Source organism: Camarhynchus parvulus, chromosome 12, assembly GCF_901933205.1.
Source record: "Camarhynchus parvulus chromosome 12, STF_HiC, whole genome shotgun sequence".
Classification (NCBI taxonomy): domain Eukaryota; kingdom Metazoa; phylum Chordata; class Aves; order Passeriformes; family Thraupidae; genus Camarhynchus; species Camarhynchus parvulus.
Window position 1 is genome coordinate 2,893,241 of NC_044582.1, and position 17,580 is coordinate 2,910,820.

The 17,580-nt window shown below is 41.9% G+C and overlaps 1 protein-coding gene across 3 annotated transcripts in view; it reads right to left on the bottom strand.

Moving 5' to 3' along the window:
• Positions 1-1,339: 1,339 nt before the first annotated feature.
• Positions 1,340-17,580, bottom strand: part of IARS1 (isoleucyl-tRNA synthetase 1) — a 95,503-nt gene continuing 79,262 nt past the window's right edge. For 2 of the 3 annotated variants that reach the window (XM_030956514.1, XM_030956515.1), the window contains exons 30-34: positions 16,623-16,799; positions 13,117-13,228; positions 12,002-12,127; positions 6,936-7,079; positions 5,669-6,061 (exon numbers count right to left, since the gene is read on the bottom strand). In XM_030956514.1, the coding sequence (XP_030812374.1) occupies positions 5,757-6,061; positions 6,936-7,079; positions 12,002-12,127; positions 13,117-13,228; positions 16,623-16,799 (864 nt within the window). In that variant the 3' untranslated portion in view covers positions 5,669-5,756. Of the gene's footprint in view, positions 1,933-5,668; positions 6,062-6,935; positions 7,080-12,001; positions 12,128-13,116; positions 13,229-16,622; positions 16,800-17,580 lie in introns of those variants that run through there. The other variant, XM_030956516.1, reaches the window with a different exon arrangement.

A 17,580-nucleotide genomic window follows, 5' to 3' on the forward strand; every position in this document is an offset into this window, starting at 1 on the left:
ACCAGACAGAAAAAGCATCTATGGGCATTTCCATCCTTGTCCCATCCTTGTGATGTGAGCAGGCTGGAGCACACCTGGGTTTCTGTCATGAGGACTGTGCTGATGTGGACAGAAAGCAGAGCAAGTTAAAAACAAACAAACAAACAAAACAAAACAATCAAAACCAACCACACATACACCAAAAACAAACAAAAACAATAACAAAAACAACAACAACAAACAACAAAACAAAAAAAAAAGGAGAAAAAGGAAGAGTGACATGTTGAAGTGTGTGCAGTGAAGAAAGGAGAGGGAGATGAAACAGGACAAAATGCTTAATCCCAAATAAGTCTTTAAAAATGCAAGCAGTGTTGGGACCTTAGACTGGCTCATTAAGAATGAGGTTAGGTTGCAATCATTTACCATCTCCCTTTATTCTCCATCAACAATAAAGCAAAGTTACTTTAGGAACAGCAATCTTGCTTTCACAGAAGATGAAACCTGGACATTTTTGATGTGACAAAGAAACCCCACAAACCAATACAAATTGCATTTCCATGTCACTGTGTCACCAAAAACCAGCTGACTTCCAGGTAAAAGCAGAGGGCAACATCCAGTATTCATTAACCTGAACAGGCCAGTGATTCAGGAGGCACAGCCATTTTTAATACTAATAAAACAATTTTCTGTAAGCTGAGTGCCAGGAAGTTGGTTCACTTCAAAGAGTCTTTACAATTTTGGTACAGTCCACTAGTGCAGGAGTTACACAGAACAGCTATCTATAGTTATTCCAACTAACACAGAGTTATCATGAACCAGCTTTGGGTTTTGCTCACAGTGATGATGAAACTCACAGAGCAATGGAAAAACGTGCACAGAAGCCTCTGCTCTGCCAGGCTGCTGCTCCACTGTTTGCAGTGTGTGTCCTGCTGCTCTCAGCACTGCCAGGACAGCCAGGGCTCACTCTGCCTGCTCCCAGGGAGGTGCAGGACCCCCAGGTGTGCTCAAAGCTCCAGGTGAACCAGGCAGAAACTCCCCAGCACTGCCAAAGGGGGGCTCTGCCTTCCCCTTCCTTCCAGCAGGTACATGAGTCAACACTGGAACATTGACAGGCTACAAAAACTAAAACCCCAACTGTTTTCAGTCTGAAACTGCTGCTGCATCACAACAACTCCCCCCAAGCTCCTGAACAAACCAAGTCCCCAAACCTGTCAGCACCACAATGCAAACTGCCACTGGTGCTCAGCACTGTCACATCTCAGGTGGCTCTGGCTGCTCCTGATCCATATGGAGCTCTAAGAGGTCTCTTCTTCAGAAATCCTGAGGAAGCAAAATACTCTGAAGTCAGGGAAGCAAAGAGTCAGGAGATGAAGCAAATTTATTGTTCCAAGTGTTGAAATTAGGGAGTATTTGAAATCAAGAGCCACACACTTGATGAAAACCCAGCGAGTATGAATGAACAAATCCAGATAACCCTTAAATAAGTTACAAAGCTGTTGTGGGAGGGTGGGAATATATCACAGAGCCTTGTAGGTAAGCCATGGTTTAGAAAAGATGCCCTCTGCACAAAGGACAGGCAGAGAACAGCATCACTGAGGTACGAGTCCCATTTCTCTCAGGCAAATTACTGCATAGATATCTAAGGTTTCTGAACACCTTGTACAGCATATTAAGATAACATAATGAAAATACATTGTATTTGAAACCAAAGAGCAGCATATTAGACATGCACTGGTAGAAAACATCCTGTGTGCCACTAGAGATGTTAAAAGTACCATACACAACTTGGATGGTCATCTAAAAGCATAATAACTTCCTTTGACTTCATTTTTTGTGGAAAAAAGTCTACACGGTCATAAATCTGGAATTCTCAACATTCAGCTGTGGTGGGTATGACATGAACATAGAGGGTCTTCATGTTCAGGTTCTTCATAGAAACATCCTTTGTGATCTCTGAAAGAAGGAAAAGAGAGAAACAAGAGTTAGTGCTCTTGCTTACCATGAGAACTATAAACTTTTTTTTTAAAAATTGCTTTATTCAGACATTTTTGCTGTGGGACTAGGACAGAAACTGCTCAGCTCAAAATTCTCTCCCGTTAAAGCCCAGGGCATGAAAGTATGATAGTAAAAGGTTTTAAAATCAAAAGGAAGGGTCACCACACATCAGCAGTGTCCCTGCAAGAGCAGAAGAGCCTGTTTAATGTTCCAAAGTAGAACTTTTTGAAAGTCTACATCAGCCCACAGCTCTCTCATTCACATCCTGACAGAGCAGCACCTAGTTCAGAAAACTCTAACACTGTGACATGAAGTCAATATGAACAGTCCCTCATACACAGCTTATATGTAAAGCAAGGATTGTACCAGTACCTGCTGAAGAACTACTGCTGGAATCTTGTTGAGTATGCCTGAAGACTGTCTGACCATACAGGATAATTCCCTAAGTCTTCTCCTCACAGCTGCATGCCCAGAGTTTGGAACAGGAACAGGATAAAGTCCCAATAAACCTCTCAAGGACAGAGCACGCTTCCACCAGGCTGACTCAGGGGTTGTAATTACTCAAGAAACACAAACACAGAGTAATCCCACTTGTGTCTAGGGAAAGTCACCTGCAAAGCTTGCAGGAGCTGGAAATATTTCACTCTTAGCTTGTGAAATGTGATTTTTTTCCCAAGAAGCCTGGTGCTTGCTGACTTTTCCGGCAGCCATCAGCTGCCCCACTGAGGGCAGAGTGTTTGGAATACTGGGAGCTACAAAAGTCACCCCAGTATCAAACACCCTGAGGCCTCTGCACTAAGAAAGCTCAGAGAGATAAGAACCTTGGCAGGTGTAAGCAGAGAGCATTGGTGAAATCCAGATCAACAAGGACTGGGGTCACAGCGTCACTCTCACCCTGGAACCCTGCAGACAGCCCCAGCAAACACAAGATATTATAAAGATCTGGCACCAGTGTTGGCACCAAGGACACATTAATAACACCCAGACTGGCTGGGGGAGGAGGCCTTTCAGGAGGAGCCCTTCTGCAGGGTCCTGCCCCACCCTGCTTTGAAAAATGTTTCATTTTTAGACTAAACACACAGAAGCTGCACTGATTTTGAAAGCCATCTGTTAATGAGAGAACTGAGAAGTCCTCATGGATCACAGTGCTTTTCAGGAGTTCTCTTCCATTGTAATACTACCCTTTAAGCAGCTGAATATCCATCCAGAGCTATAATCCAATACAGTAATCAGGGATTTATTCCCTCAACAACCTTCCTTCCCAGGAACATGTTCCACCAGGATATAAAAGAGTCTGGTCTGCAGAAGCAGCCAAACCAATTGTGAGCTTGGCTCTCCAAGTCTCTTATTACAGATTTATTTATAAGATCTTGAAAAATTAGGAACTTACATGAACCCATTTCCAGCAGTATTTATCACAACAATTAGTTTTAAAAACTGGAAATTTGATTTATCAACACAGTGTAGGGACACCCTCCTGTCTGTGCTAATGGCTCCAGGGAAAGGCTTTGCAGGGAGCACCTGAAGTGTCCCCACCATCCCCAGTGTGGAACAATCAGGTACCTGGAACCTCTGTCTCTCCAGCTCAGGAATAAGCAACACTCACCACTTGGACATTTCTTTTTGGAATGTTTTCCAACATTACAAAGGGGAGTGAAAAGCACTCCCCTTGTGCTTTTGTGTTCGTTTCTCAAAAGCTGGTGAGCTTCTGTGCAATGGACAGCAGATGCCCAACTGCCTGGACTGACAACATTTATAAAAATAACTCTTCAAAACCAATAACTCATTTTCCACCAAGTGATTGTTTTTCCTTTTTATTGAACAGGCACCAACCTTCCAATTCCTGGGTTATTTTCATCAAACGTTTCAAACTGTTAACAGCAAATACATTTTTATTTTTAGACTAAGGCACAGAAAACCTACTCCAGAGACTGAACTTTGTTGCTCTGAAGGTAAGACCTTGAACAGATTGATCAGAAGATGAATGGGAGATTACAAAACTGCAACAATATAGATAAACACTAATTGACCTAATGTTTTCTAGAGGCATCAAAGTGTTTTATATGCAGCACTCATTTTTCATACAATGAGATGTGAAGATAAAATACAGCTGTGCCAGTGTTTAAACTTAAAAAATGTCATTCAAGGAGGTGAATGCTGAGAATTAAATCTGAGAGAGCAGAAGTGTGGCTACAAGGCATTAGCTCCACAAATAAACCTCTGGGACCAAGCTCTCTGTGCTCTGAGTTTAAAAAGACCAAATATGTTGTTTTGGCCTTGGAGTAGTTCTCAAATCTGATGTTCACATCACTGTGAATCGTTACTTCATACACTTTAAGTTTAAACAGTTCTAGAGAATCCATGCTACAAACGTTACAGTGATTTAACCCATTTCCCTTTCAGGTGAAGGCATTTTAAAAATCTTCACTTCAACTGAGCCTTAAAAGCTGTTTTGCCTGTCTGTACATTTTCCTGTCCTGTCAGCTCCTTGCCTCTTTCAAAGCTCTGGAGTTTCCCACAGTGGTTATTTCAGTGTCTGAACAGAATCATCTGGTGCTGAACCAAAAGAGGAACTGTGCCCAACATCCCTTGCTCCTGAGTGCCTGAATCCCTGAATCCCCAGGTGGGCAAGGCTGCACACAAAAATACCTTTCAGTTTATGCAAACCAAGTGTGGTTCATCTTCTTGGTTTTTACTCCTTGTGCTGAAACACTCCAGGCTCCAGTTCTCTGTTAACACCACCCAGCACATTATTTTTGGCATTTGCTTAAACTATCACTATAAAGTTTCATCAACATCTGAGAGCCATTTGAATTACAAAAATGGCTTTTGAATAAATACACTTAAGGTCATACAAAGTAAAAATTAAAAAAAAACCAAAAAAACCCAAGAAAACCAAGAAGCCAAAAATTCACAACAAAACCTCCCCACCACTCCTTGCTCAGGTTTCAACATATCCCACCTGAATCCTCACAGGCAGCTGAGTGACCCCAGCTCTCAGCAGCTGCACCAGAGCTGCCCCCTCCTGCCCTCCCCACTGACAGCAGCTCCTGAGGAAGCTCAGCCACCCTGAGATGGGCAGTTTGAGCAGGATGTCCAACTTCTGGACAGGTAATGTGGGATAAGCCATTAAATGTCATGGATCCCTCCCAAACAGCCTGTAAACCACATCACTGTGACACACTGCAGACAGAACCCTTAGCATCATTTCACTCAGCTGAATTCTCCTGCAATTCTCCAGGAATCCCTGTTTGGAGTTGTTTTGGTTTTTACCATGTAGTTTGCAATCCATTCTCTCTGTCAAATGAAGTCCTAAATTACTCTGGTTCAAGTTTTCAGCACCACAGATGGCTCAAGCTTCAGTCACACCTTCCTCATGAATCAGAGATTTTTGTTTCCCATCTGTCAGTGGGTATGGGGGGCTCTTTAGCATTTCAGACCTGTGAGCATGTGCTGAAGCTTCCTGCTTCCCAGGTATCCCAAATGGCTGTGCCCTACCTCACTGCTCTAACAGAGATCCAACACTCTTTTCCACTCACTCCAATCCTCCAAGACAATTCAATAAAATGAATGTTACAAGTTTGAACAGATTCTTAAAATATTCCTACTGTAGACTCAGTTCCAGGAGGAGATTCCCTGCTCAGTCTCTCAGCAGGGCACTGCTGACTGACCTTTACTGCAGGAGGAAAAAGCTTTCACAACACCTTGCCTTGGCCATTTCATAAAGGGAATGCATTACAGCTTAGAGCTCCTACATCTGTGTGTTTGCTTAAAGGATTTTGTTATGCTAATATTGAATTACGGGGCAAAATTACAAACCAGTGTGTGAACAGTGTGGATTTAGTAATTAAACTGGATCTCAGGTTACATGAGCTGCTCCTCAACAACAAATTCCAAGGATCCTCAGATGAGCAAACCAAAAGTCTGTGCTTACCATGAGTTAGTACTTCATCCAGGAACAGCTTTAGCCTCCTGCTTCTGAGCCCAAAAACTTTTGCTGTCTCATGCAGAAGAGCTTTGTAGGTTAATCCATTCTGACCAACAGGGTTTTCCATTAGGAGAGTTCCCACTGTTCCTTTCTGGCATTCTGGACAAGATAAAACAGCTGAGTCACTATTGGTGAGAAATGAAATTACTTCATTTATCTGGGAAAATTGAAATTTAGGATTTCTTCTTCCATTTCACCTCTATTTCTTCATGGTACTGAGAGATAAATTAGCAATACCAACCTACAGATATTCTCTAAGTTCATTAATTATAGAGCCAGAAATGTAAGTGATGATTGACAGCTTGACCAATAGAAGAAAACTTCTTTACATGGGTCAACAGAATAACCCAGAGTCCAGGAAACATGAAATATTTCAACAGGACACAGAAACCACTACGTGCAGAAGCTCACCAAGCACCTACTTATGATCAAATCTCATGTAAAAAAACCACATTTTTGGCTCCTGCAAGCTCTCAGTAGTGTCAGAAAGGGCTCATACCAGGGCACAGGGTAAGAGCAAGTTACTGAAACAACTCAGCTGCTCCCACATGAGCTCTCAAGAATGCCAGAATAGCAGGTGGGAAACAGAATTACACACACATATATTTATACTCCAGACCAGATGAATAATAAAATTCACTTGGCTTTTAAATAGCACTAAGAAATGTTTCACAGGCTGTTTCCAATGGCCTGCTGAAGAGCTGGCTCTTCATTCAAACTTGGTCAGTTTTAGACTCAGCCTTTTACAATGAGCTGCACAGGTGAGCTGATGGTCAGAAACAGGGAAACAATGCCCAGGGGCTCATGTTTAACTGCTGCCCCTTATCTCAAACTGGCTCTCCTTTTGCTCTCAGGAGAAGAGGGAAGATTGTTTTTATCAGAAAGTACACACTAGGAAAAAAAGAATAACCACAATCCCCATGTCCCAGTGGAAAGCTGCAGCTGAAGAAGAGCAGCCCAGCAGCCCCCATACCTTGTGGCTTGGCATTGATGAGCTGCAGGTTGATGTACTGGCAGAGCAGGGCACTGGGGGAGCTGGGCAGGCCAGGGGCTGACCCTGCTGTCACGTGCAGAGTCCTCCCACTGAGCCCCAGCAGGTCTGTCTGCTTCAGCAGCTCTGTAAAACAAAGGGACACCAGTCAGGCCAACCCAGAGCTTCTCACTCCTGCCCCCACTGTCTCCTCTTTCACCATCCTGCCCTCCAGAAAGAGCTTCTCTGTTGGAAAAATGGGATTTGTGCAGAAATATTTGGTTTTCATAATAACACAAAGAGGGTGCTTCGTTTGCTGTGGAAATTAGCTCCTGTATAACATTTCTTATGCACATAGTGACTTAGGCAATAAAAACAGTTAGCTAACTTCAAACAAGCAAGAAATGATTCACCCAAGCCAACCATTCAGTAGCCATTATGGGCTACTTCCATGAAAGCTGAGTGCAAGGCTACAAGCTTCCCAAACAAGAAGCTTAAGAGAGTTTTCAGCAATATAGAGGAAAAAAAAGTCACAGTAAACTTTTTTTACCATCTGACTTGAGCCCAGCTTCTTCCCTTTGAATTTTATTTTTTTAAATGTAGAAAAAGACAAATTTTATTTTCTATTTTCTATTCCTATCTCATTATATGAAAAGCTGTGACTTTTGCTTGCACCCACACTTCCCTGGCCAAAGCAGCACTGGGAATGTGTTACTATGCAACATCAGGATATTTATTAATAACAAATATTAAATATATTAAATTAATATAATAATGAATAAATTAATATATTAATAATAAATTATTACTATAGTTATGATATTAACTATATTAAACTCCAGAAAAAACAAACCAAAAAGTTCAAGTCATGGCTCATGAATAAAGCCTCCTACAGGAGTATCTGTGTGCAATGCCAGCACAGCTCATGATCCAGCACATGACTCCAGGCAGGCAGGTGGAGAGAAGGGGGGAAGGCCAGACCCAAACCAGGAGCCCCATCTCCAAGGAAATCAGAAGCAACCCCTGGAAGTGCTGGGAGGAGAAGCTGATGAGGTTTCTGTGACAAAAATGAATCCTGCAGCACTGCCTGAGCCTTGAGGTCAAACAGAGCCACTGATGGGCATGCTATTAAAATACACAGGAATACATCACTCTGTGCTGCAAAGAGCTCCAGAAATCAAATCCAGGGAGAGCTGATGCATTCAATTTCTTGTCAGAACTGTGTGTTCCTGTACATATGGAACAGGCACACCTGTCAGCTCCAGCCAACAGGTTTTCATTCAACAGCAGCCTTATCCACATGTCAAGGAGCCTAAACTGTGCAAAGCTCATTTTCTATAGTTCACCTGAAAATCTCAAGGGGAATAATTCATAAATGTATACTTTTTGTAGGTTTATAAACTTATAAATTAAAAAAAAAACCTAAACCGACCACCCAACTCCCAAAAAAAAGCCCCAAACCCTCAAAAAACCTAACCCCATAAAAAGATGAACAGCAATCACAAGCTACAAGTTCAAAATTCTGTCAAGTGCCACAGAACAGAGTGAGATGAACTGGGAGCATTTACAAGGTTGCTCAAGGAAGCAAAAAAAATCTCAGGCTGCACCTAAGATTCTAAAATGTGTATTTTAAATATCAACTTTTATATATTTGTATATAAATATATACAAATTTCAATTTAACAGTTTAAAGAAAAAAGAAATCAAAAGTCAAGCACTGCTCTGGCCTGTCTCAAGCACAGGAAGGGGATTTGCTTTTGGTTTTATTTTAAGGAAAGCAAGAAAACAACTGAATTAACAAGTGGAGAGGAATTAGCAAGGTTCCATCCAATGGAAGGGAGGCAGGGGCAGGTTTTTCCTGAGCCAGCACCATTTCAGGCCATGGGAAGAGAGAGCACAGGGGGTGACAGAGGGGGAACACTTGGCCCCAGTAACTCCCAGTTTGCCCTTCCCCAGCTGGCAGATCCTGGGGATCCATGCAGGGCAAGGAGGCTGAGCTGCAGCAATGGGGGTTTGCCCAATTAACAAAAGAGCATTTGGCATTGCAGGAGCACTGACATTTCCCAGGGAAGAGCTCAGGCACAGGGCTGACAGAGGAGTCTGTTCACAGAGCCCTGTCACAAGAGCAAGAAAAAATGGATCATTTCTTCCTGGGTATCAATAGACTTGAAGGCAAGCAGGCATTACAAATGCTCATCAAAATCTCTTTAAAAGTCAGTTCTCCCTGCAGTGGGGTTTAAGTGCTAATGCTCTCCTCTAAGGTACCTTACAGCCTCACAGACTTTTAAAAATTGAAGATTAAAAAAAATCAGCCATCTGAAAATCATAAAGATGAAATAAGGCATAGGTCAAAAAGTTTGTAGGGGATTTTTGCCCCACCTTCCTTGCTCCTCCCTTTTATTTTAAGCCCTACATGATCTACAGATGCATTTCTTCCCATAAACATAATGAACCTGTTTTAAATAAATCTTTTTCATTATGGGCTACTGCCATGAAAGCTGAGTGCAAATCTACAAGCCCCCCAAACAAGAAGCTTAGAGAGTTTTCAGCAGTCTAGAGGAAAAAAAGTCACAGACAACTTTTTTTACCATCTGACTTGAGCCCAGCTTCTTCCCTTTGAATTTCATTTTTTTTAATGCAGAAAGAGACAAATTCTATTTTCAGTTTGCGAAGGTCAGTGCAAGTCCCAGAGCCTTGTTTGGGGGGTGCAGTTCCTCAAAATACCTTGACACACTATTGGGGAGGAAATGTTTATCCCATTCTTCCAATGCTGCACTGAAAAGCAGGGACAGGACCCATCTGAGAAGAACTGCCTGATTCTGTGCCACAGCACAACTCTAAGGAAACCTTCATTACAATTAGAGAACATGATCATAAATTACTGCAAGTACAGTGGACAGCCCTAGAAACCACAGGAAGGGAATGAGGATTCAGAAATATGGTTTTACTGGGTCCCAATTTTATTAACACACATAGGAACTATTCAGAAATCACTTGTCTGGAGTGCACAACCTTTCTCTGCAATTCCTCTGGGACACAGCAGCTGATTCCAAGCCCTGGAGTCACCAAGAGACCTCACCTGAGGTTACCCACAGCAGAGCAGATGGATTGTATCCAAAGCAAACACTGGGATTCTGGTTCTGTCCTCTGACACCTTTCAGGACTGTGTTTCTGGCACATGCCTTGAGCTGGGACTCCCCAGGGTGCCACATCTGCTGACCAATACTTGTTTGAGATGTGACACACTGCCACAAAAGCCAATTTGATGATCTGATCTTTCCAAGGGAATTTCCACATGGTGAATAAGTGGGCAGGGAAAATACCCTGCTCTGCCCAGACCACTGACACTGAAAGGTGAAAATCAGCATGCCAAGATGGAAGCCCCAAAATGATTCCTAAGGAGCAAAAGTGACAAGGAAAGAAGAAGGAAAGAGAAGGAAAGAAGAAGGAAAGAAGAAAAGAAGGAAAGAAGAAGGAAAGAAGAAGGAAAGAAGAAGGAAAGAAGAAGGAAAGAAGAAGGAAAGAAGAAGGAAAGAAGAAGGAAAGAAGAAGGGAAGAAGAAGGGAAGAAGAAGGGAAGAAGAAGGGAAGAAGAAGGGAAGAAGAAGGGAAGAAGAAGGGAAGAAGAAGGGAAGAAGAAGGGAAGAAGAAGGAAGAGAAGAAGAAGAGAAAGAAGAAGGAAAGAAGAAGGAAAGAAGAAGGAAAGAAGAAGGAAAGAAGAAGGAAAGAAGAAGGAAAGAAGAAGAAAGAAGAAGGAAAGAAGAAGGAAAGAAGAAGGAAAGAAGGAAAGAAGGAAAAGGGCCTTTGTTACTACAGCAGAGGAAGAGAGAAGGTTTCAACTTTCTCCACCAGTTCCCTTTAGGACTTCAGCATTAATGGATTTGTGCTGCATCTTTTTGTCCTATAAATGGCAGAAAAACCCCAAATATGGAGTTAAACTACTTCTAAACTTAATGAGATGGGAGTCTCTCAGCTCTTCTGGGCCTTTTGAAGGTTATCTCTTACTATCTGTGGTGACAATGAACAGTACAGGTGCAGACCCCCCTCTGCAGGCACAGACCCCACTGTTATCCCTCGTACTAAGAAAAGGATTTCAAGGAAAACCATTTCCTTCTCCAAAACACAACTGGAACTTGAGGAAGATACTGAAGGATTTCCCCTAAATCCCCTCTGACTGAAAGCAAAGATTAATCCTTTTGTATGACAGTACTGTTCAGCTGAGCTGAGCACAACCTGAAAGATTAATCACAGGGAGCTAATGGATGACATCAGGTGGGAAACCCCCAAAATCCTCCTAGAAATATTCTCAGGACAGGACAAGAAGGAAACTAAGGACTGAGATGGCAGCAGTGACACACAGACTATTTCTTTATGGATGTCACTCTTGGACATGAACTGATGATCCTCAGCAGCCCTGGGGGCACCCCAAGTCAGCCAACTCAAGTACCTCCCCCTCTGATGAGTTTCAGTAATATTTCCATTAAAAAAACCACTAATAAAAGGTTTTTTAGCCAAGCAATTAGCATTTTTATAGTTTTCTGTGGGTTTTTTTACATTCTTTTGCCTTAAAGTTCAAGCTGCAAAAATTATTCAATAGGTTTTTCTAAAAAAAGAAGAAATGCAGAGCTCCTCAAGGTTCTCTAGGGTGGAAAGGCAACATTTTTCTTCCACAGATCACAGTTTGCATTCAGCTTAAGTTCTCACCCTGCCTACTGAGCCATTAGGGAAAGCATGGAAAGGCTGATGGCAGCTCGCCATCAAGATCCAGCGTAGCCTGGGCCCAGTGGAAACACTGAAATAAATCACATTTTGTCCTGATGAGAAGTGCAATGGAAGCAAGATAACAGATGAGCACCATTTAGCAGCAGCTTTTGGAAACATGTTGATGTGACTATAAACACAGTCTCATAAGCTAAGTACTATAAAATGGAATATTTCCTTACCCATTTTCTTGTCAATTTGATATAGCTAGCTAGATAGATATAAATTACACAGTAAATAATTATACAGTAAATGACTCCTAGCTGGTGCTAGAAAGACTTTCAATTTTCCTTGTCATACTCCATTTACCTGTGTTTCCATTAAAAACTGTCAGTTTGGAATTTTTAAGACCAAAAATGCAGGAGACAGCATCTACAAGTCCAGTGAAGTTCAAGGTATTATCTCCTTTTGGATTTTCCAGCAGCAACACACCATCTAAAACCAAAATTAAGAAATTAAAATGCAGTTTGGAAGCAATATCCAAGTTCTAATGATTTTCTAATGATGCTAATTACTTCCAGTGAGTTTCTAAGTCAATTTAAAACTGGCAATACTGCATCTTCCCAAACTTTTTTAGTGGGAAAAGGGAAAGAAAACAGAGAAACAAACTGATGTGTACTTCAGATTTATGGTGTAGAAGTGCTATTTGCTTTTATTAACAAGGGGCAGTCCCATTTGTGTGTTACTAAGGTACAACCCAGCCTATAATTTAATATTATAGGTATTATATTGGTTAAAAGCTGAGACTGTGCCCTCTGAGATGGTCACCAGCTTTCCCAGCTGGATTCCTTCTCACTCAGGGAGCAGCTCTGTGACCATGTCCAGCAAGGAACACTTATTTCCATACATAAACTGACAGAACATGCAAGAAAAAACTTCTCCAAGTGAATTTAGTTTTCTCCCTTCTTAATATCTAACTCACCCTTGTAACAACATCACTGCACCACTGTCCACTGCCCAAGACACAGTCAGGCCATTAGCTGGTTTTAAGTATTCTTTTCATCTCTGTACTTCATATCTGAGCTTTTCAATGTCCTCCACATCCATGTCTCATCTCCTGCACAGTGCTACAGCAGGGATTACAAATCCTCAAGCACACCCCAAATCCAGAGAGTGCAGTCCCCACAAAGATACGAACACACAAACTCTCCCTGCAGCAGGAGTGACAACTCCTGTCCACACAGAAGAGTTTCCCTCAGCAGAAATCATGGACAGCTGTGGTTTTGCTTTGAATAACTATTCTCAATATTTTCAATAATTATTTAAATTATTTTCACTTATTTTCAATAATTATTTCAAGCTCCTACTGGAGGGGAGGCTGCACCACCTTTCAAATGAATTCAGGCTCCAGCCTTCACCACTCTATTTCCAAACTCTCCCTTCCAGCAGCCCTGACAAAGCAAGCTGGGGATGTTCATTCCTACCTTGCTCTGTCCCATTGACACAAACTTTGAGGTTGACATAGGCACAGGCTGGGCCAGCAGACTGGAACACCCCCCCTCTGACCAGCGTGATTTCCAGCTCTGATCCCTTCAGCTGGGGAAAGACAGAGATTAGCATTATTTCAATACTGCTTATTAAACAAACACAGCAAAACGTTTTCCTTCAATAAACAACACTAAGATCTTGCCTTGTTATACTAAATGTGATTTACCATAAAATAGGGATTTTTCCTACATCTGCCTTCAGTGACATTGCTTCAGACATCAATCTGCCTGTACCAGATGTCAGGAAGGCAGGGAACAAACAGCCTGATTTTCACGAGTGATGAGCAGTGATGACACCCTCCCAAAATACAATCCCAAAGCACATCTGCCTGAGAGGAACATTCTTCCAGAGAAATTCAGATTCCAGTGACTGACCCGGGCCCTGCTCTCAGTCACTGCCTGGAGAAGCCTCACTATCCCTGGGGGAGCACTGAGAACCCCCTGTCACAGCTGCCTTGGTGCCCACCAGCCTTTGACAGTCTCCCCAGGAGGCACCAGTGACCCTGTCAGACCTGCAGGCACTCCAGGAAATCCAACATGGATCTTCCAAAAAAGATCCAGAAATCACCCATATGAACAACTGGTACTAAAGGACCATTTAAGCCATTTTGTTTTGTAAATTTAGAGATGGTCTTTGGCAAGAGACACAGTCCAAAGGGTGACAGACAAATTTGGAAGTGTCATTCTTTACTCTAGTCCTATTACAAAGTAGGGAAAAACACTTATGCAGCAACAAATGCCATTCTGTGTTTATCCATTCTACTAACAACTCAAAATTCATTTTTCAAGTACCTACTTTTCTGCCCCAATAGTTTCTGAGAAACTACTTTTTTGTTATTGTTGTGGCTTGGAGCAAGTCTTTGGGAAAGGAGCTCAGAATTAAAGCCTTGTATCAAAAATTGATCCAGGATAATTTCCCAGAAGTAATGACTTGAATGTAATCACAATAAATGTAAAAAGAACAGAGTGCATTTCAATTTTGTTCCAGTCCCCACATATATTCAACAGCAAGCAGACTCCTATTACTCCTCTGAGTAACTTGCAGAAATTTGGTGCAATGATCCTGCCACAGCTGACTTAATTTACACACTCCCATGAAGGATTTCTCAGGAAGGGCTTTCTCATGTCACTGCTCTGGATGTGACAAAGGAGCTGCAGCAGAACAGAGTCAAGCACCTGCCCTAAGCAATCCATCTCTGCAGGCCCAGCAACACAAACTCCCAAGGAGCACTTGACAGTTGCACTGCAATCTCAGCCATCTGTTTCTCTCTGGAACATCTACTCTGAAGTCTGAGTGTGTGACAAACAGTTCAGAGGCACAGCCAGCCCATCCATAAGCACAGAGAAGGTTGCAGCAGGCACAGAGCTCCTCCTCAAGGAGTTCTCTGGAGTGACTGTCCCTGTCCATGGTAGGGCTGGAACTACATGAATTTCAAGGTCCCTCCCAAACCCAACCCATTCTGTGATCCTATAACTGAGACTCCTTAAAATAAATAATAATGAACAAGTGCATTACTTCTGCTCTTCTGTGCCTCCATTTCCCACACACACACAGACTGTTCCCCCTCAGCACTGGCAGCATTGTGTAGAATCCTAGGGTGGCTTGGTTGGAAGGTGCTTTACCTTGGTGACCATCTCACTGCACTCTTCCTGCCAAGGACAGGGACACCTCCCACTGTCCCAGACTGCTCCAAGCCTGCCCACCCTCCCAGGGAACATTTCCTTCCCAATATCCCATCCATCCCAGCCCTCTGGCAGTGGGAAGCCATTCCCTGTGTCCTGTCCCCAGTCCCTCTCCAGCTCTCCTGGAGCCCCTTTAGTCACTGGAAGGGCTCTGAGCTCTCCCTCGAGTCTTCTCTCCTGCACAGAGAACATCAAACCCAATTCCCTGCTCATGGTTTTGTCTGAAACCCTCTCCCTGCCAAGGTTTCAAGGTAGCAGGAGGCCCACAATGAGACAACTGCATTTCTCTAAACTGAGCTATCAACACCCCACAGAACTGGCTGGCAGAACAATGCCATTTAGTGATGATTTCTGTAGATTTTCTCTGTCTGAAATTCAACATTTGTGCAAATGCATGGCCTGATCCACAAACCTCTCCCAGGGTCACACACTAGCTCATCATCTCCACAGCAGAGAGGACTGCCTGGTTTTTGCTGACATCCAGATGACAGCCATCAGTTCTAGCCACAAAAACAAGGTCAGGTGCCTCCTGGCAGGGGAGGATTTCATCTCTACACACAGAGCAGTATTTATGATTAAACCAATACACTCATCTTTCCACAATGGTTTTCTTCACTAAAATATACTCAATTAGATTTAGGTAAGAGCAAAGTAAGTGTGGGGGGAACCATACTTGCACAGGCATTAAAGTTTTCATGGAAAGCAACAGTGACCAGCACTAAAGCTCAGGTTCAGGTGACCTGAGGCAGGCAATCACACAGGTGATTCCCAGCACTGTATTTCCAGCTGCTTTTACATTCCGATTCAGATTTGATGTCATCCATCAGAAGTATCAAATAAGTACATATGTAGAAGAAACTTAAAAGATTTTCAGTGATTTCTTAACCACAGTATTTACTCAGTGTTTTCCCCCTGTCTGTCACTAGATGAAACTGATAGTTTTGAAAAAGGACAAATAGGGCTTTGTTTCAAATCTGTACAACCTCAGAAGTGCCATTAATAACTATAAAACATTTCCTTTACACAAACTATTAAGATGGATGAAATGTGCCCTTTCCTTTCAGCTATTCCCTGCCTTCCCAGCCATTCTGTAAATCAAATTTCAAGTCTGATGGATCCTACACTCTTGTGTGAATTAATCTTTGTGGTCCAGCAGGACATTTATATTGAAGAATAGTTCGTTCACAGTTCTGCTAGGAATGTCTTTTGAATAGAGTAAGTTTCAGTAAAAGCATGGCAAAACTATCATCAAATATGTCAGAAGCAGCAATCAAAGAAAACAACAGAAATTGCTGCTGATTTGAAATATGAAACTATACTTTTACAACAGACAACTTCAGCAACACAAGGCAGAGGAAAAAACATCCTTAAATATTAAACAAGTTGGTCTTAAGCCAAATTTAGCCTCGAAGGAGTAGTTCTAGCACAAAAGTCTATTAATCTGAGAAAATCAGAGCAACAACATTTTGGCTGTTCAAACAACACACTAATCCAAGTACAAATAACTGTGTATTAAGTTCAGACAAACAACTCTGTTTACTCTGGTATCCAAGCAGCTTGATTTTCAAAATCACCATGCATACAGAACCCAACTCCTTTCTTTTATAAACCAAGAAAGACTAATACAAAAAGTTATAAATAGAAAACAATATCTGCTGTATCCCACAATAAATATTGACACCATTATTCTTTAACTGGAGCAGCTTGTTGGGTTAAAAGCAAATAAGATGAACTATGCAAGCAGTGCTTTTCCTCCTTACTTGGGTTGTTTCCTGGATGAGAACTTCCCTTGAGGTAGGCACCGGGTAAGGCTTCAGGTCTGCCTTTATTGTGGCAAAAATGAACTCAGCGTGCTGCTGGATGACAGTGTCCAGGTATTCCCCCTCTGGCAGGGCCCTGTAGTACACTGTGATCTCATCTGTGGGCACCAGGTTCCTCTGCAGGACACACAGACACCATTACTGACAGCAAAACCACACACCAAGAGAGCAATACTTGTCAAGTTAAAAAAAAAGGTATTTATCAAGCAGTTGTTAAAAGCTTCCACAAAAGACTTAGAAGAAAATGATCCTTCTACAAAAACATCAAGAATCTTAAAACATGGGAGTTTAGGCAAGACTAAGTATATTGATATTCATTATAGTGAAAATAAATTATGGTTTTATGTCATTACAAACCTGAATTTAAATCCAGTAACACATAGGAGAGTTTTCATGGCCACAATCCTTCCTGGTTATATTTTAGACAGAAATAAATCCTCAAGTTTTATATACGTAAAAAAACATTAAAATATATAAATCTACATAGGTGTAGAGATATATACACATTTAAAAATACTACAGAGGTGTGTATATGTTTGTATATATATATGTGTGTGTGTGTGTGCGCGTGTGTATGATCTACATAGATTTTTTTTAAATATACATAATGTAAAGAATATCTATTTTGGTAAAATTTGCAATTTTTCAGTTTTATGCTGAAGAAAGGTCCTTTCCAACCCAGACTTTTCTATGAGTCCATGATTTATGCAGCCTTAACTGCATTGATCTTTTCCAAAACAACATGTCCCATGAAAATTTTCTCTACACATCCTTTAGAGCTCTTGCAAGGGAATCCAATCAGAAAGCCATACATGAGGGGTAAATGATACAGGGCTCCATGTTTAATTAAAAATGCAGTCTGTGCATATTGCCCAGAGTGCTGGAAAGGGAATGGAAA